General features: G+C 38.5%; 1 protein-coding gene across 6 annotated transcripts in view; it reads left to right on the top strand.

Annotated features, from left to right (window-relative positions):
- The first annotated feature begins 865 nt into the window (after window positions 1-865).
- Window positions 866-24547, top strand: part of LOC116322817 (LIM and calponin homology domains-containing protein 1) — a 91746-nt gene continuing 68064 nt past the window's right edge. For 3 of the 6 annotated variants that reach the window (XM_039621213.1, XM_039621201.1, XM_039621205.1), the window contains exon 1: window positions 867-1192. In XM_039621213.1, the coding sequence (XP_039477147.1) occupies window positions 1091-1192 (102 nt within the window). In that variant the 5' untranslated portion in view covers window positions 867-1090. Of the gene's footprint in view, window positions 1193-24547 lie in introns of all 6 variants that reach the window. The other 3 variants (XM_039621197.1, XM_039621208.1, XM_031742993.2) reach the window with 2 other exon arrangements.

The raw sequence follows: 24547 nt of genomic DNA, 5'->3' as shown, positions 1-24547 counted from the left end.
GGCGCTGCTCTGTGTATTTTTGGCCGTTGGAGCTAATCATACTGCAGTGTGCAAGTCCATCAGTCCAGCGGAATCAAGCTGACCTAGAACTGCCGGATTATAACCGGAAGCAAAGCATAGTGCCATCAAAATAAGAGCAAACACAACATACCAGAGTGGATGGAAGCCTGTAACCATGGAGATGACCAGCTCTAGAAAGAAATGAAACATACTTGACAACATATTGTTGAACCATTAATCCTATCAAAATGAAACATTGTATCATCATGTTTATTTGATGTGTAAATCATACATAAGTAAATAAATATGCACTTTTTGTGTTTGCATTGCCAGAATAATGATTAATGTTCAGTTCTGATTGTCATTATGTTCAGCTTAAGAAAGAGGACTGCCACTTTTTTTTAAACTTCATTTAATTTAAAAAGCTGGATTAGTCTTTGATGAATCAGTCAATGTAACTGGATATTTATCTTTGAGAAACACATGCTACCTTACCCTGTATGACTGTAGTGTAGCACTGAACTCTGTCAGCTAATGGTGGGATGTAGAAATTATGACTGAACAGTTACAGGGCAGGCATGAACAGAGTTTTCCCTTTAAGCCTGGTTAAAAGTGAGATATTTTTCAATCATATCAGTTTTTCATTACTCTCAGAAACAATGTTCATTTTCCTGCAGCATTGAAAAGAAGTAGGGTTGGAGTATAAATAAATAATTCTAATAGCGATAAATGATGCAATTTTAAGGTGGGCTTTACTCAGTTCACTGGGCTGTATCATTATTTTTGCTAAATTTGAATTTCCTGGTCCTCCACTTTTATTCTGAGATCTCCCACCGGAAGTCCTGTGTTGGACGACTCTCTCTGACTTGGAAGCTGGTTGTTTGCCCACAGGCTCTCAACAGGAGCGATACGGGAGCAGCAACTGGTTTGTCCGTCTTACCGGTGCTGCTGCTACAGCACCTTCTACAGTCGGGGGGAAACAGACTGGCCGACCCATTTGACGACCAGTTTCGGTGGAATAACGCTGCACCAAGCTGCTTTCACACATTTCTGCAGGCTTTGATACTTGGAGGGCACAGCTTCTTCGCCAATGGCAAGTCCGGTTGCAGACATAGGACAGTCTCATCAGCATCACCCCGTGAACGAGTCGGCCGCACAGTCCGCGTTTCTGGAGGCGCAGAAATGGATAGAGGTGAGTCACGGAGTGCCAGCAGCAAGCCCAAACGCTGTGTCACCTCCCCACCACTTTCCTTCCTTTTCGCGCAGGTGTTTCGCTGTCATCGCATGGCCCTAGTTACTGGTTTGTACCTGCAGCGTCTGCCCCTTTAAAAGGCAGTTTATTTTATTGCTTCGTCACCTGTTGAAAGGTGACAGTAATTTGACTGAGATCCTAAAAACACATCGTCACTGTGTTCCTGTGAAGTCCCCGGGATGGGTTAGAGTTTCCTCGCAGTTGTGCATATTATGTCAATATGGGCTGTTTAAATTATTATTATATTAACCATTTTCAGTACATATGAGTTAAGATAATTGTCCTCAAAATAAAAATAAAAAAAAGATATTCCCTTCCTATCTGCAATAATACAGAATTCTTCCAAGTGACACAGGCTATTTTTGTGCGCATTTCACCAGACCTTCCTAAATGTTGAAGAAGGCTTTCAGTTGTTTTTGGTGAGGGCCAGTGTACAGTAGCTTTGGTCGCTATGAGGCCTGGTGCGTGTTTGGCTGCAAACAATGAATGCATCATGTGGAATGGATTTTTGCCTCATTGCGAGCCCGGTGAACAATAATCACACAAACGAGGTTTTGTTCTGGGAGAATTTCAATCACGACACTTGCCTGCCCCCATTGCATTTGACTTTGTCATCATGCAGTGAGCTGTCCTCCTGTCAGACTTCAAAACACTGATGACTGGGTGATTATAATTTGCATGTTGGTGGAGTGCAGGCGTGACTTTGTGTGTTTCCATAAAGGGATAACAGTTCGTAGTGGCACAGCGCTTTTTCTAAAGTTTGTGATTCAGGGTAGCAGGGGTGTAAACTGGGATTACGGGGCCTCTGTAGAAAGCCCCCCACACACACACCAGCTCCACCTCCTCCTCCTCCTCCTCCACCACCACCACCACCAACAAGCTCTTACACAATTCTATATTTAACTCATTTTTACTATAAACAGATGCACTCTCTTCAGTGTGTCTTATATCATTTTGATAACAACCAGACTTTAATCAATCATCACCTCTTTAAACAGTTAAATGATGAAAATCTCTTAAACAATTATAAAAGTTTTTGACCATTTTGTATCCAGTGTAGGTGTTTTACTTAGATTTCTAAAGTTATACTTCTTTTCCTTCCACAGAAAACAGAAAGAGGGAGAGGAATAGTTACTTTGTAAAACATTATGAAGTAACACTTAGCTCCAGCCTGTTTAGGAGATTGTGTTTGTATTCTGTGACAGGCATAACTACTTAATTTACTTTGAAATTACCTCATGTTTAATATGAATCTCATGGTGATTTATTTATAGCTTGCTAGCTCACTTCAAACCAGGATAATGTGCGACACATGGGCAGGTTTTAGTGCATCAACATGGAGCACTGTATTAGTATACCAGTTCCATTTTTTTGTCAGTGTTGATGATATGATTTGTGATTTTCTTTTCCTTTTTAAACATATTTCTGTCCAAAGAGCATCAATGTTTTTGTTGTTTGTTTTTTGGAATGATCACATCAGTTTCTTAAAGCACCTTCATGTTGGTCCATCATTGTCCTTGTGGTCCATAATACTAGATTTAAATGTCACATTAACAAACAATGAAAAACTACACACAAAACAGCACAAAAGTTAGTGGTAATGTTTCTCATAGTAAACAGGAAGTAGTATGAAGTGAAACTTCCTTTTTTAATACTTCTGTGCTTGTTGGTATTTTAATACACTGACTAACCTGCGTATGTCATTGACTTCATTAAAAGTGACAGATCCTCTTTAAGAGTGTCAGGCACCATTACAGGCCTATTTAGTAGCTCCAAAGTCCTCAGAGGCTCATATCACATCTTTAAAAAGCCACTACTGACCTAGAATTTCCGAGGCGGGTCAGGGGCAAAAGCTGAAAAGGTGAGAGTGAAGTGACACCACTCCTGCATTTTTTCTCTTTCACCCTTTCCCCATGGGGACTGATTATCCACATACACCTGTGACAGTCCTTAAGTAACCTCAAGGAACAAGTGACCACTCACTAGATCCAAAGTGAAAACAGCAACACAAAACCTCGGTCCAGATCTGAATAACTGCACATATTCAACTGCTGTGCCCTATATAATGTCCGGGCCTGAGGCTAGAGGTTGTAAAAAAAGGTTCTCTCTTTGACATGACATGTCAGTTAGAGATTTAAAAAAACAAAACAAAGGGACTGTTAAGACCTGTGGGTTTTTCTTCTTGTTTTTGTTTTGTGCACCTTTGCAACCACTCACCTTTGTTTGGAAACTAAGCTTTTGCTTTTTTATACTTATTTTTGTATATATACACTACCAGTCAAAAGGTTGGACACATCTTCTCATTTAATGGTTTTTCTTTATTTTCATGACTATTTACATTGTAGATTGTCACTGAAGGCATCGAAACTATAAATGAACACATGTAGAATTATGTAGTAAACAAGTGTGAAATAGCTTGGAGCTTGTGGGGATAGGTTAATTGGATAATCCAAATTGCCACTAGGTGTGAATGTGCGAGTGAATGTGAGTGTGAATGGTTGTCTGTCCCTGTGTGTTGGCCCTGCGACAGACTGGCGACCTGTCCAGGGTGTACCCCGCCTCTCGCCCTATGACAGCTGGGACAGGCTCCAGCGCCCCCCGCGACCCTGAAAAGGATAAGCGGAAGCGAATGGATGGATGGATGGACAAGTGTGAAATAACTCAAACATGTTTTATATTTTAGATTCTTCAAAAGACCACCCTTTGATTACTGCTTTGTACACTCTTGGCATTATCTCGATGAGCTTCAAGAGGTAGTCATCTGAAATGGTTTTCCAACAATCTTGAAGGAGTTCCCAGAGATCACAAGCACTTGTTCTGCGATTCCATCTCATACCAAACCATCTCGCTTAGGTTTAAGTCAGGTGACTGTGGAGGCTAGGCCATCTAGTGCAGTACTCCATCACTTTCCTTGTTGGTGAAATAGCCCTTACACATCCTGGAGGTGTTTTTGGGGTCATTGTCCTGTTTGAAAAATAAATGATGGGTCCAACGATGAAGGCCCGATTCCCACAGTCTCCTCTGAACAGTTGATGTACACATGTGTCTGATACTGGAACTCTGTTTGGAATTTATCTGGGCTCTGATCTGAGGTTAACTTGTGGTTTCTGAGGCTGGTGACTCGGATGAATTTGTCTTGGTCTTCCTTTTCTGGGGCAGTCCTCATGTTAGCCAGTTTCGTCATAGCGCTTGATGGTTTTTATGACTGCACTTGGAGACAAATTCAAAGTTTTTGGAATTTTCCGGACTGACTGACCTTCAGTTCTTAAAGTAATGATGGACTGTCATTTCTTTTTACTTAGCTGATTGATTCTTGCCATAATATGAATTCTAACAGGTGTCAAATAGGGACGTCAGCTGTGTTCCAACCTGACTTCTGCACAACACAACTGATAGTCCCATTAAGAAGGCATGAAATTCCACCAGTAAACCCTGTTTAACAATGCCATTCAGTGTTGGAACAGATGATACAGACTTGTTTTGCAGATCTCTTAATTTCCTCCTTGTACTATTTTAGGTCCAAATATTTAGAGTGATATACATTTATTTATTTTCTTATGTTGTAGAGCAGCTGATATTTAAGTGTGATTTGTTTTAGCCAGTGAGATTAATTTAAAATCTTTGCACTAGATAAGCATACAGAGGTCCTTGAAACTGCTGTTGAATACCAGATTTATGCCTCTGTGTCAGGCTGTTCTGCCAGTCCCACCATAAATGCATTAACAGTAAACTGATTTATAGTTCAGTGTTGGGTTTTACTCTGTTGATTGCTGATGCACCACCATAACCATGTCTTGCACTTATTGCGTACTTAAATTAATTCTTCCTGCATGTTGTGACACGGGAGGGCTTGCACTGACAATTACTTTGCTAGATAGAAACAAAACAGTCTTGTAGCAAAAGAAAAGGAATCAAATGTAATACATTAAAATATTTACTTTGGGTGTTCATTAAAGAATATACAATTTGTGTTAGAAAATGTTTTAAGGGAAGATTAATGAATCCTCATGTTGTCACATGTTTTCTTGAGTTCACGCTCAACTATCTCAAACAGCAGTAGCGACATGCCTGAATAAACATGAGCAGACTCAGCTGAACAATCATATTTGAAGTGTTTTCCACATAGTTTATATATATGTATATATATATATATATATATATATATATATATATATATATATATATATATATATATATATATATATATATATATATATATGTAGTATTAACATATTTTTGAGGACGTGAATTTCAAAATTCAATGTACTGAAGTATATTTTTCAATCACAGTTTAGCTCAAAGGCAATGTTTAACTGGGAGAGAGGCATAATTTTGATTTTTTTTTTTTTTTTTTTTCAAAGCAGCAAATCTGTATTGTTCAATTTTAATGCGTCTTCAATGAAGTCCTATCAGATGGCATCCAAGAGTAAAAATCCAACATCTTAAAGAAGCATTCACACCTGCACTCATTGTTTCCTTGAAAGTGGCAGCCTCTCACCATCTGTCAGTAACACCGCTGCCAGTAATGGTGTTTAGGCTTCTCTGAACTTCAGAAGACTGACTAGCCCTTTGATGAAGGCGAAAGCTTTCAGTTGGTTAAATTGATTGATTTCTGTCATATAGCCACAGGCTGTTTTTGTGAATGTAGCCCCAATGATATTATCTGACTGGGTCTTTTTCTCAGAGGCCTCTTTTTGGTTTGATTAATTTGCTTCCTTGTTAACAGTGTTTGAGGAGTACTTTGTTTTGAATTTGCCAGCAGCAAAGTGTAACTATGAGTGAATACCAGAGTTGGGTAATTCCATCACTCTCCTTATGTTTGAAGACAAACATTCAGCTGATAAATGAACATGAAGAGTGTCCACTGGAACAATTTGAGAGAAAAAAGTTTAAATTATACAGCCAAAAAGTTGCCAAGGAAAGTAAGCTTACTTTGGCAGATGGAGTGTAATAAGATATCCTGTCAGTTAAAAAACAATCCAAGTGCTTTAGATTATCTCACTGATGCTTTTTTTGTGGTGGTGGATGGTTTTTCTTGAGGTGTTAGACACAGATTACTGTGAATTTTTTACTATCTAAACTGGCAATTACCCCTCATCACCTGAGAGCTTGTCTTGTACTGTTTAGCGCAAACTATATGATTTAAAACCTGCATAAACTGGAAAAACAGCTGGGTCTGCATATTTGCAGAACTTGGAAGGCCAACATGGACTTTACATTGACATTTACACTCACCAGGCACTTTAGTTAGGTACACCTTGCCAGTACTGGGTTGGAACCTCATTTGCCTTCAGAACTGCTTTAATTCCTCATGGCATAGATTCAACACAGTGCTGGAAACATTCCTGAGAGTTTGTGATCATATTGACATGGTAAAATCATGCATTTTTGATGATCTAAAACTGGTTTCCAATCATCAAACCACATATTCCTGGATTCTGGATACAGCCATCAGAACACATGTACATTCTCAGGTAGGCTGTAGTTTTTAATTAGTGCTCATTGGATAACAGTGGGCGCAAAGTCTGCCAAGAAAATATCTCCCATATATTGATTCAAGGCTGGATGGTTCCATGGTTTCATATTGTTTACACCAAATTCTGAACCTGCCATCCAAATGTCACAGCAGAAAGTGAGATTCAACAGACGGGCAACATTTTTCCAATCATTTATTATCCCGTTTTCATGAGTCCTTATGAATTGTGGCCTCAGTTTTGTATCCACAGTTGACAGGAATGGCCCCTGGTGCTTTCGCCCATCTGCTACAGCAGTAGATTTGACATGTTGTTGCTTCACAGATGCTCTTCTGAGTACCTTGGTTGTAACAAGTGGTTATTTGATTAATGTTGCCTTCCTATTAGCTCAAATAGCTAGGATTTTTCACCCAGAGAACTGCTACTCATTGGATATTTTTCAGCAGGTTGTCTTGACCATGTCTACTTGCATAAATTCACTAAGTAACTGCCATGTCATTGGCTGATTAGATATATGCATGTGGTGTTACTAATGAAGTGCATGTTGGGTATTTTTCCAAGCACTTGTCTCAACTTGTTTAGAGTCTCTTCTCTCTTGTCTACTGCCTAAGTCATAACATGTTTAAGCAGTTGAGAATAATAAAATTCCATTGTGAAATGGAATTGGGAAAATGATATCATCTGTATGTCAAGGGTTGATACCATGCCAGTGATACTACTGGGTCAGACAAATCAGCAGTCTAATCAATGTCCTCGGAACATCTTTACAGTATAGATATTACTATCAGTGGAGATTTAATCCTAACTAACTAGCTGCAGTATGTATCTGCAGTGGTATTTTACCTCGGAACTTGGATAAAAGTGGGGGTTTTGTTTTTGTTTTTTAATGCATTCATTGTTAAAACATATATCCATATTCAATAAACCTGCACAAAATTGCAAAATATCATTCAGCTAGAACAAGTATCTATGGTGGTGTTCTTTGAAATGATAACGAAAGATTTTGCAAAGGCATGATAAGTCCTGTGCAAAGGTTCAATGGAAGACATCCAATACAGACTAGACTGCAAACATGTTTACATGGTGACTGATTGACAACGAGAGCCAAACTAATCCTACTGGAATGGGATGCCGTATATCAAGTTAAAATGTCAAACGGGACCAGACTTGATGACAGCTCTTGGTGTTTGCTACGGAAAAGTTGAGTTAAACAGCAAGGAAAACATGAAACAAGAAAGTGGAGGGGGAAAAAGAGCGTAATAATTGTTAAAGAGTTTTAAATACTGATGATCATGCCCTCTGAGAACGGTCTCTACACACTTCTTAAGATGCCTAATTTGCTATGAGGAGCATTAAAATTTGCAGAAGATTATTTTTAGACTATGATGGTGAATAAAAAACATTTAGCTTGTAAGACTGTGAAAGATTTGAATGAAATTCTGAGTACTCTGTGGAACAAAACAGCCAACAGGCGTTTTTAAAGTGAACCAAATTAATGTTTATCCCATGCAATAAAATGAAGGAGCCTATGTTGATAGATGTCAGAGACAGCCACCATGATATAAGAATGTTTACCAGAGCAGCATGACTTTTTTGTAGACCCAAAGAAATGGCTTCTGTTGAGTTATACAGTATCTTAATAAAGTAATCAATGGAACATCTTAAATTTGGGCATAGTCTTACTGCATCTCTTACACCTTTTCCATTGATGCAGTGCTGCTGCAAACGTCCTGTCTGGAAGTAGTTCAATATATTGCCACGAAAGAAATCTGGTACTGGTGCCAAAGGTGGCACCACAAAATTGCTCAGCCCAAAGTTGGAAATTAACCCCTTATTTGCAGATACAGCTGGCCATGATTATTTTGCCACTGAACATCAACATGTCCTTGTAACACTACATAATCAACAGGTTTTAGGACTGATTATTAAATGTGGGCCTGATCTCAAAAGGAACCAAGGCAGAAGCTTAGTTGCAGTGCTGGCACAGACTGATAGAAGAGAGGCAGTTGAGAGCTATTTAAGACTGATGCATATTGAAGTTCCAGTTGTTATTCATCATTATTTAGATTTCGTTGTAGTTGTCTTTGCAGTCTGGATTAGCCACTTCAGAGTGTTTTGTGTTTTTTGCTATACAAACACTGTTGATAGGTACACATGGAGAAGCCATCATTGTCTTTCATAGTGACAAAAAGCTCTTAAGTCACACTCTCTCAAAAATACCCTTCAGTGTTACACAATGCTCTGATTACAATCACAGAATTTCTGTCTGAACTATAAGATGGAAATCCTTTGAATCTAGCCTCCCAGAGGCTGTTGGCATTTTTAGGCATTTTGATCCAAGTATCTTCTGTCTGTGGCCCCAGGCTGTTTTGAAAAGCTGCCTGACAAAGGTCTGTACTCTCCTGTATCATTCCATGATGTCATTCCCAGTTTGTGGTCATTGTCATTCTTTCCTGCAAAACAGACTGAGATGTGTTTAGTTTTCTTGTCACTTTTTTGCAGTACCTGCCATGCATTACTATGACTACAAGCTATGCAGGAATGTAATTTTGGAAGGAAGTATTCTGTTAGAGAAGGATTTAGGCTATATTGAGGAAGTACCTTTCATCACTTGCCTTAAGGATATGACAGTCTACCACATGACCTCTATGCTAACTGTAAAGCTTGAATGATGAGGCGTCATTTCAGGAGGAGAATAAAATTAAAGCAACGGTTTAACTTCTGTCTTGTCTATGATTACTGATTATGATTTTCTTAGTACATTTTATCAAATTGGAAAAAACAACAAACTTTGAGTTATGGCCTTTCAATTAAACGTAAGGAAATTAAAGTAAAGACCATTCTATTATAGGCCAGCAGTTTTTACAGACAGATTCCCAAGTGGAAACAGTGGAAGGTTATATCCTTTTGACATGGAGTAAAAGGTCTAGGTGAAGCATGCACAAGGCATGCATACATACAGCCTTTTCAAGATGCTAGTCACTGTCTTCTAGGGGTGGGCGGTATAAACGGTATACGGTAGAAACAATATAAATTTGGCCAACGGTAGAGATTTTGACTCTACCGCGATAGCGCATGTTGATGGTGTCATCAAGCTACGCCTGTTTTGGTCGAAAGCATTGCAGCGGCTGCAAACAGTATCATCTGCAAATTATGCCGAGCAACAGTAATAGCAAAGAGACGAAGCGCTTTTGGAATATGGGGAAAGCCAAAAACTGCGCTTCCTCCACTTCCGTACCATTGATTCATTAATGCTGAATTCTCTCGCAGCTGCTCTATTCCCATGTTGTTGCAGTATATTAATGACTAACTTCGTATTGTGGATGGATTATCTCAGTTGGTCTCCTGACTGAAGTTTGGTCCGTTTATAGCATCCTGCCATGCAATTGCATTTGTCCCTAACCACCAGAAACCCTCATGTTAACTTTTATCAGGTGGAAAAAAGTTAGCGTTCATCCTTCAGCTTCACTGTGCTAATGTTATGCTAATGTAGCTGTTTTGCTGGCAATCACGTAGCACATCATTATATACCAACTAGTCCAACTTCAGTAACCCTACAAACGTCACTGCTGTTTAGTTTTCTCTCTTCATTTGTGTTGGAAGTGACAGCAGAGCTGTACGTTTAAATTTTTTCAGAAATCTCTGTCAGAACATGGCATATCATGTTTAGGTGGAAACTAGCGAGCTAACTTCCTGCTAACTTCTAACTCCGTTGAATGTAATAAATTCTGTTTTCATGGATGCCTGGATGTTAAACTTAATTGTTACACCTGGTAAAGCAGCAACGCTGATCATTTTTATTAAAAATGAAAGAATTTAGACAGTTTTTAACTCTCAGTGATGCTGCAGTGTTTGTTTGACTTTGGGACCCAGGTTACTCCGTGAGGCTCCTGACTACGGCAGCCGTAATGCTCCGGCAATCCATCAAGCAGCCCGCCTTCATAGCTTACCAAAGTCGTGATAAAACATTTTTTGACCGATTTCTGCGCGCCGTGTACTACATAAAATCGGTTCGAGGTCAGTAAGCACAGCCAGAATTCATACATAAGGCACACTGTCGATTTTTGAGAAAATTAAAGGATTTTAAGTGTGCCTTATAGTGTGTAAAATACGTTATACAGAAGAAAAGAATATATCGCGATATATATCGTTACCGCACATGCTTCAAATTATACCGTGATATGGATTTTAGGCCATATTGCCCAGCCCTACTGTCATCACACATAAGTTTTTACTTAACAAACTTAACGAAAAACCTGCTGTTTTGAACAATTTTTCGAGAAACTATCAGGGCAGAGTAAATCAAGATATAGAAGAAAAGTCAACCAAGTCTTTGTTACATGAAGTAGTTGCATGAACATTTTCAGAATTCTTGTTAAGGTGGTTTTAATAATCATTTAGGGGCATTACTGCTTATGGTTCAATCTCCAGGTCTTCCAGTGCATTTGTTGAAGTGTTGTTGGGCAGAAAAAAATGCTGTACAAATGGGTGAATACTGCTTGTAGTATAAAGTGCTTTAAACTGTCAAAAAGACACTGCCTACACTGCTTACAGAGAAGCATTAGAAATGCGACTGATTAAGCTAGTCACAACATAATTAACATGCAGCAATGAGCTATCGCTGTTACTACTCCCATACAAGATTGGATTCTGTAGTGTTGACAGTTTAATGCAGTCGCTTCAGTCACTGACACAAATGAGAAATCCCTGACGGTAAGATGCTAATCGATCTCTAATCCTGTGGTTATGATCTTCTTAACCACAGCCAAAGCCTTCTGAGAGCTGGTGTGTTGACATGGTGACATTAGTGAAAGAGGAAGTAGCAGGAATTACACATTTGAAAGCAGTTGACTGATGGCCTTTCCATTCACACTTATGAATGGAAAGGTGTATCTTTTGACTATAGTGTTTTCAGATATAATCACTAGTTTTCATGTGGATTTGTGCAGTGTATATCCATAAGTATGGACTGTTAGCAAAAACATGTGTACTGGTAAACAAAAATCCAGATGGTAATGAAATTATAATGTTCTCAGCAAATGCCTGTCAGTCTGGGTACAGATGGGTCTTTATAAACACATGCACGTTTAGAGTGGGAGGTGATCACATGATGGTTTACTCAACTAGATGACAGATTAACCCCCTTTCCACTTCAGTGTGTCTGAATCCCTGTATATTTGTGCTAAAAGTGGCTACGCATGCTGAGGTTTCAGGTTAGCTGAAAGCCAGACACTGCCATATTAATCAAATAAACTTGGGTAGGACATCAAGAATATGTAGGCTGTTTGATATCTACTGATTCAGGGCCAAGAGGATTGTTATTCCTCTGCTGTTGGACTCCATGCTACCCCCCCTTGGCTTAGTCATGATAACAGCTGGAGGACGCATCATACAAACATGCTTCTGCAGCCACAACTCAACTAGTTTTTCTTCTTTGTTGGTATAATAATCATTTTCTTTCGCATGTATTACTTCTGTCAATTCAATTTTGTTTGTTTTGTTTTTGTTCTTTTGATTTTTTTCCCCCCCCACAAGTGGATACTACTTTTTTAAAAAAAAAATTTTATCTTAACATTATGGATAATTTTCCATTCTCATATGGACTTCCATAAATTTCCATAGTGGATATTTAAGGCTGTATCTACCAGAGCAGACTTAAACAAGAAACGTGCTGATGTGATGCAGAGAGGTTCAGCTTATCTATTAAAATCTGCAGGTACTTCATTTGCACAGCCAAATATATTCAAATAATGTCAGTCGTTGCACTTGGTGAAAGCACCATTATCCAGTTTGGCCAATAGCAACTTATATTTACTCAGTGTCTTTATAGGTTCTCAGGCATCAAAGTTATAACGACTGAATGACTTTTTGGTTTGTGAAGATGTTTCACAGGTAAATCTGTGTGTGTTAATCATAAAAGTGTAATTCTGTTTAATGGTTGATGGTTTTTCATGGTGGACACTGACATGTATCGCTCCTTTGTCAAGCCCGCTGTTCCTGTCCCCCGTTCAAAATTTGAACAGGAGTGTCCTTGAAAGAGGGTATTTTAGGTGCAGATTTACAGCTTGTTGAGCTGGCTCTGCTCTGTTCAATTCAATTCAATTTTATTTATACAGCGCCAAATAAGAACAACAGTCGCCTCAAGGTGCTGTTGTTCCATGTATCTGTGTAGTGTTTGTTGTTTTTTGGTATTTTACTTGGTGTACCCTTTAGTAGTTATTTTAGCTTATTTTTTTTCAAGCGTTAATAGTTAGTGGGTCATCTAAGAAATACTTTTTCTTACAGAATGACAAGTTAGGTTTAGGAATCAGCTTCTTGGCTCTTAATGGGGGAAAACACTAAATTTGTTTTAGTTCTTAGAATATTTTAATATGTCAAAGTGTTTCAAGACCTCTTTAACCTTTGTTACATTCACATTTGATGAGACTGTCTTATGACCTGGTCACTGTCCAACTTAATGCCAGAATTATGTAATGCACTGTCCATCTATCCAGGGTGTGCTCATCTCCTCACTAGATACTGTATATTCTAGCGGAGATATTAGTCCCCTGCAACCTATAATGAAGTGCATATTAATTAAAATTGGTTAGAATTATTTGACAGCCATCTAGAATCCAGCAATGAGAATATCTGCTGCTACTTTTGGATGTCTTTGACTTTCTGTGTATGTTTATTTTGCCTGATGGGGCATGTCTGCCTATGACAAGGTGAACATACTCATCTTGTTCAGCTGTCAGCGCTGTGTGTTCATGCACTGAAAGGGAAAGGAGGAGAGATCAAGGCAGCCTGGCACTTAAACTGCAGTGTGACACACACATACACATTCACAGACAATAAGGACCACTGTGAAGAAGTGACAGCCGGCTGTGTGCCAGGGCTGAACAACCACCCTCTGCAGGGAAGCTGTTGGTAACTGTTGTTACTTACCACACTTACTCTGACAAGAAACATAACTGACAGATAATAACAGCATCTTACTGTGAACATCAAGCACTTTAGAGTATACTTAAAGTATCTAGAGTCCCCTAATAGAGACTGACATTAGAAAGCCAGTAATCATAGCTTTCACCATCCCTATAACACATTTCCAGTGTGTTCTTGTATAAGTCCCCATTTTCACTCAAATTTCTATTCTATTTTGGTAGGGTGCAGCATCTGCTGTTGCGTGACCTACCAAGAAAGTTGGATTGTGGCAAGTACAAAGTCAGACACTCAGCACCCTGATGAAGTGTTAAGTCTGAACTCTCTAAAAACACTTAATGTTCATCGTAGAAGGATTGTGAGTTTTCATGAGTAACATAAAAGCCAAGCAGACAGAGAAACTTTCCTTTTTGGTCTTTGCACTAGTTTCCAGGAGACAGCTAGCTGAATGTAAGAATAGACAGCTGCTCGTTCCAAAAAATGTTCAGTTATCTTTGATTGGTCAGCTCCACAGCCTGGGCGGGCATGCTTTAATATTCCACATCAGCCTTGCCAATTTTGTTGTTTGGACTGATGAGTCACAGCCCTTTTTTTAAACTTTCTTTTTTCTCTAAGAAAGGCCAAATTCAAAATGAAACTGCAAAAGAACATTTTGATCATTGTTCAGCTCTGTACTTGTGCATGGCTGACATTTATGATCAACATCAAGTACGGGAACCGTAAAACATTTTTATTAATATTTTTAAAGGAAAAGGAAAACCACTCGAAGGCACTCTTTAAGTAGATACTTTTATGCAGTTGTCTTGTAATTTGCTACTTCCTCATGAAACCCACAGCTAGATTAATAATTTTCTTTTTAATACCCCATAAAATGAAAACATTTCAAGTTTACTTCAAGGTTTTGCTTTTCTTCTCATTAAATGTGAGATGAAGTTCAAAGATGACAGTGATCTGTGCAGCCGTGCAAAAGTATAGTCTGTCAAATTATTCAGGTTAATTTAAAATATTCAGCACTTGCTTTGTGTAGCAGGGGAGAACAAAGTTACATGTGAAATTTGGCCTGTACAGACAGTACTGCCATCACTACTGCTCAGAAAGGATCTGCAATATATTTTACTTATTATGAGATATTCCCAAAGCTCTCACAGATCAAAGAGTCACAAGCTTGTCCTCTAATCGTTATCTATAATTACAGGCCATACCTCTTTCATGCAATCTCCCATTGCTCTATTGATTGCCCTTATTCACAGGCAAAGTGGGTCACTTTGCATGCATCCGTTTAACTCAAATTTATTTACTGCTCTGTTGATTTCTGACATGGCCTTAGACTGGCAAACATTTGCAAATGTTCAACACTCTTCAAGAGATACTTGTAAATATCTCTCTTTGGGTCATGTGCTGACCTCGCTCAACATCTTCTGGAACCTACTGAGTGCTGTACGAATGCAGATTTGTTGTGCAATAGGCAGCTTTCAAGGCTATAATAAAACTAAAATAAAACATGTTAATTAATATTAAGGCTTTACAAGAATTGTTACCAGGATTTCTTTCTGTATGCAGTAATTGGAACTATTAGATAGATCAGGTAGAATGATGTTTCTGCACTGTCCAGGGATGTTTCTAATTGGGTCATGCAGGCTGAGCTGGTTTCCTAGTTTTCTTAGTTGAGGCGCTGGGGAGCTGGACTCTTTCTGACTATCAAGGGAGCAAGTGCGACCTGTGCTGCATGGCTGACTGACAGTCACAGTCACATAGGAACAGTTTGAGGCTGCTTTATATAAAAAGACTATGCTCAAGTTCCCTTCCTTTTGCTTTAAGCTTGCTCTGTTTTAATGTACATGATTGGCTGAAGATCATGCCTTGGCTTGTCACAGCAGTGTTGGTTGGGCAGCGCTATGAATTTGGTCTGAACGAAATAATCCAATAATTATTGGTTGGATATTAAATAGCAGCAACCTTGGTGTGGCAAGGTGATTAACTATAGAGGTTGGTGGCTCCATAACCTTTACTCTAAAAATACTGCAATTATGATAAATTTTGTCCTTTATGGGATGGCCATAGATCAGAGTGGGTGGTCTGTTTATCGCAGAGCTGGTGGTTTGATTCCCGGCCTTGTTTTTTTTCTTTTCTTATTTTTTTTTTTTTTTTTAACCAACCTGCTGGAGCTTAATTCAGGTGACATGGTGAGCGATAAGACGCACTCATAGACTCTGTATGAGAATGATGGCCAAGCGCTTTGAAGCTGCATCCACAGGTAACACTCGGCTTGAGGTTTCACAGTTGGACGCCACTAACCAATTGGTTATGGTGGCTGCTTTTGTCTGTGGGCAGACTACAAGTTCATCATGACAGGTCTTACATAGAGAGACAATTTCAAATATAGACATAATTAGCAGTAACCTTACTAGCATGGTGGCTCCAGAGTACAGTGGTTTACGCATTTGCCTGACAAGTGAAAGATTTGCTAATTTTTATTCTGGGAGGAGATGCAGATGCCTTGGGGGGGTTGTGTCAGGAAGGGCACCCAGCATAAAAATCCCACTGTGGCAATGTCTCATGAATAAGGGAGCAGGTCACCGCTACCTTATACCACAGTGTAACACAAATATACTTAAAACCATCTCAGTTATTAGGTCACCTAACTTTGACTGGGGTCATTTAGATACATTTTTTTTCTATGATTGTTTAATTTTACACATGTTCTTGCTTTTCTATTCATTTATTCATTTTGTTTGTTTATTTTTGTATAACAATAAGTCATTATTTGGTTATCGGTGCCTTGGCACACAACACTGATTGTGATTAGTGTTTAAGGACCGTAGTTTGAGTTTCACTCTGTGAATAGGTTTTATAGGTTAACTGCAAACAAATCTACTTTATGGGATTAATAAAGTTATCTGAATCTGAAACAGTTTAAGGTAGTTTTTAATTAACATTACTTGCATGTATTTGGACTATGGGAGGAAACCACAGCACCCAGGAAACCCACTGAAACCAACATGCTTGAGAACCTTTTTCATGTGAGGTGTCAGTGCTAATAACAGCAGCACCAGGCTTCCCCAGATTATTAAAATGGTAAATGTTTTAATGACTAAACATCAACATGCTAGCATTGCCCCTTTGAACAACTTACAGCTAAAACAACTAAATGTTAGACAGAGTTGACATTTAAATTTTAACTAGAGTTAATATTTAGTTGTTTTAGGTAGTTGCTGATGTTATTCAGTTTTAATTCAGCATAAAAGTTATGGAATTCTTGAATCAACTAGAATCATCTGCTTCAGTCTCTTATAAAACATCTTCCTGTTGTTTAAAGCGAAAGGTAAAACTGTTAGTCTTGTTTCACTGCAGGGATCAAGATGACTCAGGTTCACCATGAATGGAGGCTTTTAATACTGAGTGGGATGGTTTTCATTGTCTCCCACACAGTGTTGTACACATGACTCCGTTCCCACTCACCCCAACATTCCTAAACCCCTCAGTCCCCATCCCATTCAGACTCCAGCGTACACACACACACACACACATACACACACACACACACACTATTACACACATATTGGTAACCCCCCAACAACAATGCATGCTGTCACCAAACTCTGGAAAGTGACACAATTGTGCCTCAGCTGACTGGCATTTGTCTGAACTAGCCTGCATGATGCAGCATGTCAGTGTGTTTCTGCTATATCAGTGAATGTCGTTTAGTCTATAAAAGATCTTTCTGTGTAGTTACAGTCTACATAAGTTGATTTAGATTTCTCACTTGAAGGGTTAAATGCCTGGTTAGAAATTCTTGCAGCTACATCTGCTAACAACTAATTGTGGAAATTTCTCTTTGCTCAGCGCCACTATTAAATGACTCCTAAACAATATTCCTTTTATAACAGTCTTTGTAGTGGAATTTTTTTTCAGTTGTTCTTGTTTTCCCATACTTTCAGGTCCAAGAAGTTGTATGGGAGAGGCACAACCTTCAGTTTATAGCAGAAGAACATAATGCTTGCTAGATAACATCAGTTTGTATCCCTCAGTGCAAACATTAAGTGACTGATTATTTGGTTTTCAGTTCAACCTATTAACATATATTTGCATTAGAATAAGTGTCTTAAGTCTAAGTCTTCCATTTTCTCATTTTTTTAATATTTGCTTTTCTGTTGGATTTGAATGAAAAGCTGTGTTTGTCAGCTCCTGAGACAGCGAGAGGCGTCCTGGTGGTGAATTTGAAACATCTGTTGATTTACACGTAGTCTTAGAGAAATAAATACAACTGGGGAATATTTGGCTGGCTGTCTGTGTAAATATAGATCCTCACTTCTCAGTTTGTGTTGAGAAATTGGAATTTATTGGAAGATTGAAAACTCTAGGTGGTCCAGCTAATAGTGGCATATTGTGGTGATTTCCTTTCACCCATTTGGATCTCATCACAGAGCATGAAGTTTAATTGGCAAGATGAGAACCAGGGCCACACAAATATACTGTCAGCAGATGTTACTGTAACTAGCTGTAACAGTCTGGCAAATTATTCTAATAGCGTCTCTTGCACCTACATTAATAGATGCATAGTCATTCTTCTCTTAAGCAGGGAAGATGAAACTGTGAGCTACTGTGCTATGACTAAGTGCTGTAAACAAATCTTGAAATTAGTTATCACATTTTATAAAATCAAACAATGTTTTACACAAACATGGCAAAACCTATATGCTGATCATGAATTTGTGTACATCTGCTTAATTACAGCAGTTGACTACAAAAAAAGAAAACCAATCCTAAACTCTGTCAGTTGCCTGTTGTTAGTAGCTGATTGGCACTGCCACTGGCAGGGTAAAAAGTTCAGATTTCTCCTGGGCCCAGCCACGCTGAAAATACAAGCAGTCACTGTAGTGAAGGGGATAAAAGTTTGCGCTAGATGGCATATGTTTAGCTTGTACAGTAGGAGCCCTGTTTTCTCTGACTGCAGCAGGTCAGCCTCTGTGTAACGACAGCAGCAGGCAGAGGAGCTGGAGCAAAGCCAGCCCTTCAATTCAGGGAGCCTGTTTGTTACAAGTTGGCAACAATTTAATTTTGGCAGGGTATTGACTGTACCCAAGCTTGGCAAAGGCAAGCTCTGCAAGAAAACATTGTATATGAAGCCCTCGTTCAACTGACCAGATACTGTAACTCCCTCTATATTGGCCTCCAATCTACCCTTCTCCGCAGACTGCAGCTTGTTCAAAATGCGGCGGCACGCCTCTTAACTGGAACTGGCAGGTTTGATTCTGTCACCCCTATCCTCGCTGACCTGCATTGGCTTCCCATCAAATATTGATTTTAAAATTCTATAGCTTACCTATAAAATTATAAATAACATTGCTCCCAGCTATCTTGTTGAACTTCTCAGCTTGTACACTCCTAGGAGAGCACTGAGATCAACGGGCCAACTGCTCTTAGTGCAACCTAGGTCACGGCTGAAGACCAGAGGTGATCGCGCTTTTGCCATAGCTGCACCCAAACTCTGGAATAATCTTCCTACTGCCATCTGAATCGGTTCAATCTTTTAAATCGCGGTTGAAAACCCATTTATTCAATCTAGCCTAGTTAGTGTCTTTATCCTGCAAATGTTCTTTTATATAGTTTTAATCATTTTATTCTATTTTATTGCTGAATAATCTCTTAGTCGAGTTGTGTTTGTATTTTCTTTTACATATTTTCACTGCGCTGCGGCTAATTAGTGCTCTCCACCTGTTGGTGTATTTATTCCATGTTAATGTTTCTTTCTCTAAATTATTGTATTACTGTAAAGCACTTTGGTGTACCACTGGTTTTAAATGTGCTATACAAATAAAGTTGTATTTTATTGTATTGTATTCACATACACACTGATATCAATTAAACTGACTAAATCACTACCAGACTGCTAAAACATCTCTTATATAACTAGACCGGTGCGTTCACTGTTGTTCTACAGGATAAATTGGCATTGTGACATTTAAAAAAAAATATATTATTCAAAGCCAAATAGCACCCTTACAATAGGTGATACTTTTATACAACTGGTATAAATACTGTTTGTATAATAATGTTTGTTACTTAAAATCTGCAATATTTTAGAGACCAACATTCAAGAATATGACTGAGTGTGTATATATATTTCAAATGAGCTACATTAGGAACTAACAGTGATTGTAGGCTGGGGTATTTTGCTACTCTTTCATGTCACCTTTTAGAAACCAACTAACACACTGCTCATTTAGTTTGATCTAGTGCAACAATCATTATGCCTGCAGTGGAGTAGCTTAGCTTACAGTACCGGTCTTGAGTGATGTTATCCCCATCAGCTTGCTTGTAACAGAGGATAAACTCTAATCTTGACTAATCTAGCCAGCTGCACCTCCCTTCTTTGGGAGCAAGCTTGACAGCTCCCCCCACATGGCTTTAGACCAACTTTGACACCATCATTATATGAAAACAAGAAGCTTATCTGCATGTGGTGCAGTGTGATGTTGTGAACTGAGTTATTAAATGAAATCTTTATCCTAGATTTGTTTTTCTCTGATAGATCTATAGCTCTGAGTGCAGGGGATATTGACTCATGATACTCTATGATATAAGCAAACTGTCAAGATCATATGTTACTTGCCTTTGAAACCATTTCCCCCAGGGCAGCACAGGGCAAAGATGCTTTAAACTTAATATTCATTTTCACAGCATGTACTTCAGAGCTCCGTTCCATGTTAGTCCTACTACAGCAGGAGTAGGAACAACCAGACCTGTCACCAGTCCATACAGTATCAGATTGCTGACAGTATGCAGGCTTGTGTATAAACAGTAAGTAATACAAGCTCTATGTAATAGAGTGTGGGCTGTCGGTTTACATGATCATTTCATGGAAAATTCCTTTAAAGAAGTATTTACTTATAGGTTATTTGAGCATTTTAAGAGTTTACCTCCTAATTACAAATTACTTTTTTTCTCTTTTTTTTAAATATACAATATGGCACCAGAGTGCTATCACAGAAATTTCTCATTTTTTGTTTCTTTATTTTATTTTTATTGACATTTGACCTTGTAGAAGATGTTCGCCCACACAGAATGATAGGTAGGCTCGTAGTTTTCTGCTTAGGGACTCTCGGTTCTTGGTTTGCAATTGTTACACCAGCTTTTGAACAGTTCAAACCTTTGACAATGAAATGATGGCTCCTCTAACTGTTGTCAGCATTTCCACTGGTAGATTGCTCCATTACATCACAACAATTACCTGAAGAGAGCAGCATTTCTACTCCACATTGTGCCCATCAGTTCTGGGAATCTGTCAATGAGTCACACAGCTTCTTCTTTTCTCCAAGCATAATATTTGTCTGTGATCTGGCACAAACATCTACATTTTCTTAAAACACATGATTTCCATATCTTGTAATACTACAGATTTTAAGCTTTGTTTACCACAGTGTAGAAACCGACTCACACAATAATATGCACTTATATACTTATTATGTACAAAAAACTGTTATAGTCTTTTGTTTGCTCCTTTTTTCTTTTTCTTTTGAGGGACTGCCTCACCCACAGCTCAACATAACTTAACTTTAGTAATTTACTCAAATGCGGCTGAGCTGGTCATCCAGTTCATGGAATGACTATAGTCCCAAAAAGATAAATCTGAGATGTGTTGTCTCCAGCATTTTGTCTGTCTGTATTATATCAACAGCGTAATTGACCCATATAAGACTATTCTTTCTTTTTTTGCTATTTTTTGCTATTTTTGATATTTAAGAGAACATTACAGCCACAATGCTGTCAGCCCTGCTGCTTTGAAAAAAGAATTTTGGAAGTATAGTCCATTATTTTGCTCTTTGAACACTACTGTATTGGTCCAGGGATTCTTTCTTAAAAAACACCCTGAACCCCTGGGGAGAGGTACAATGGCAGGATTTCTGTGCATTTTGGGAAAGGAAAGCTTGGCTTCAGTGTTTCATTTTCCTAGTGGAAGCTCACTGCTAACTTGGAATGACAAACGCCAATGTTCCCTAGGGTGAAAAAAAGCGCTTAGCTTTGGGAATCTGTCAGGGAACAAGGATTCCAATACCTTCCAGTTACCTATTGAAAATTTGATTTCTTGACATGGGAGAGTGGGTGGCATTTGTGAATTTTGTAGTCTTTGATGCTTTGTGTAAAGTGCTCATCTGTGTTTGGGTAGTCTTAGAGGGTGAAGGCTTATATTTAGCTGGATACATTTTTATTTTTATGAGTGTAGTTCAACATTCAAAATGAATTTTCAAGTTGTATTAAAGGGGCCCTGTTAGAATCATATCATCATATAGATCTGGATTTTTAGATCTGCTAAAAATGGCATTGGATGATTCACAGTTTAAATTCTTATTTGTGCAGCCTCTTAGTTAAGACTGTCTGAAACAGCCATTTTTTAGCTCCCTTCCTTGTAAGCCGACTTTCTTTTATTTGGTTGCCCATTATAAACAGAAGGTTTGAAAAGCAGATGTGTGGGACTTCAGAGCGGGTGGAAAAAAAAAGCTGTCTCAAAACAAGTGTGTAGTCTGAAGCCTGTGGTTGTGGCTCATAGCAATTTCTTAACTATATGTTTACATTAATTTTTTAAGCTTTTGGTCATGTTTAACTCAAACATTATAGTGTTTCATCATAATTACACTGTTGAACAAAGCGTGTCTCAAACATCCAACAGCAGAAGTCACAGTAAACAGGCTGATTAGCTCCTACTGTGATCTCGTGTTGACACAGTGTTTGTTCAGTTCTTCTGAGGACAGAGCTTAATAATGAGACTAAAGAAGAGCATGTTGAGACATGCAAACAACTTTAACCAGAATCTACTTCTAAAATAGAAATTTAGAAGTGTTTTGGTTTGCCTTGGCTGTGATACAGGCCTCCTTCTCTTAAATATTAAAGCATGAAGATGAATCTAATCATTAGCTTCTTACTTGTTTCTAGCAGTAAGATCTGTTGCCTGGATACTGTCTGAAGGATGGTGCTTTTAATGTGCATTCTGCAAAATTTTGGTTTCCATTTTGACATTTTTTGTCATAATGTCTTTACTTAAAGCTTAAGACCTATTTTCATAGGGTTATTATTAGCTTGGACATTAGGTTTTTTAAGATCAGTACATGTCTCTGATATTAGGTATTCACCATCTGCATAACCAGTTTGATTAAAGCCTTTATTAAATTAAAACTGTACAAGCTCTGAATCATACTCCCAGTAACAAGTTTTTTGTGTTATCTTGTTGTGGTTTCTGTACTTGCTAATTAAAAATATAGAGAAAACAGAACTAGGAGTTAACTTACAAAACTTGCTAACATAATGAAGGATCTCATTATGTTAGGACCAGTAATGCATCTAAACTATTTTAAAGTGTTTTAGGTCTTTACTACGCTGTCTTTGTACATTTAACCACTGAGTCAAGTCTTTCAGTAGCTACTGGAGATGTGTTTACTTGGTAGCTTAAATGGCCCTCTGTTTCAATAAAAGCACCTATTAAAACCTGTTCGATCTAACACTGGCGTCAAGATGTCCATCCAGCTAGACCAAGACCAAAGTGGCTGTCTGTTTTACTACAGCTTAGATGTTTCTGTCATTCACAGGAAAACTGTAGCAGGCAGGATATTGGAGACTAGGAGAGGCCCCTGTAAAAGCCTGAGCGCTTACAAAGCTTAGGTCAGAGGGCCAGTATAGACACGGAGGTTCTTTGTTTCTGATCTTACAGAGCGGTGGGGAGCAGTCAGTAAAATTCAGCTAGGTATGGTATGCATGGTATGGTAAGGCATGGCTCTGCATGAGATGGTTAATGTTTAACCTCAGTAACCACCATTATTGGGTTGTTTTTTTTATCTGTATTGTATCCAGAGTACTTGGCCTTAAAAAGGCTAGACTATAGCTCAAAGGTCATATCACTCTTGTCACTCATTGTGAGCAACTTTGTGGTGTTTGTGTCGAACAAACTGGAACTCCATTTCTTCATTTTTTTTCCCCTTCACAAAGTCCTCTTTTATAAATTAATTCACCCTTTCGCTTGCTGTGTCTAACCTTACTCAACATGTGTGTAACATGATCTGGGTTAGTAGAATGGGGATTTGTAGCAGCTAAATTGAAGAGCCAGAATCTGTGCCACTGAGAGGAATTCAAAAGCCCCTAGAGTATTTCCTGAGTAGAGGGGGGTTTGAAGGTTTATTCTCACTCATGCTCATCCCATCAAGCCAGTTTTGGGGTGGCAGTTAAGGGTTTGTATGCCCCTGTCCTACCCAAAAGGCTAAATGCAAACATAGAAATATATTAAATTCTCAATTGTAGTTATAAAAAAAATCAAAAGCAGATTTCACATTCATAAGTTTGTACCTAACAAAGATACATTGTTTTAAGACAAAAAAAGACTTATAACCCCCTCTTATCTTGTGAGCAGCCTTGCAAAAGTAGTAAATAGGCCTCTACTGCTGTCAGTGTTTTTTGTTCTCCCAAGCATTTTAACGCCACAGTTGAACAAATATTTGCGAGTCAATATACAGATATCAAATGTCAGTTATAGCACCCACACCTGTGTTGTTCTCTAAGGACCTCGTTGTGGGACCAGTATTTTGCGGTAATGTGTGTGTCATCTCTTTAATAAGTGCATTAAAGTGAGTCTGCTTGCCCTCAGTTGAGACATTTCTCTTTGCAGCAACACTGTAAACTTGTAGGATTGATATTAGAGCTTTACTTTAATAGTCCTACCAATTCAATTAAGGCTGTGTTTCATTATAAAGCTCTAACCTATGGTAACATGTGAATTTCCAAGTTATAGCCTTAACGGTGACATATTTCGCTTCATGGATGTGTTGGTAAAGAATTTTGACTGATTTCTTTACAATTCAGCATTAACTCTGGTCTCACCTTGTTCAGTTATGTGTGAGGGGCTTTAGACAAATCA

This window comes from Oreochromis aureus, linkage group 2 (genome assembly GCF_013358895.1).
Source record: "Oreochromis aureus strain Israel breed Guangdong linkage group 2, ZZ_aureus, whole genome shotgun sequence".
NCBI lineage: Eukaryota > Metazoa > Chordata > Actinopteri > Cichliformes > Cichlidae > Oreochromis > Oreochromis aureus.
The sequence above is the reverse complement of the archived record's forward strand: the minus strand, read 5'-3'. Positions and strand labels throughout refer to the sequence as shown.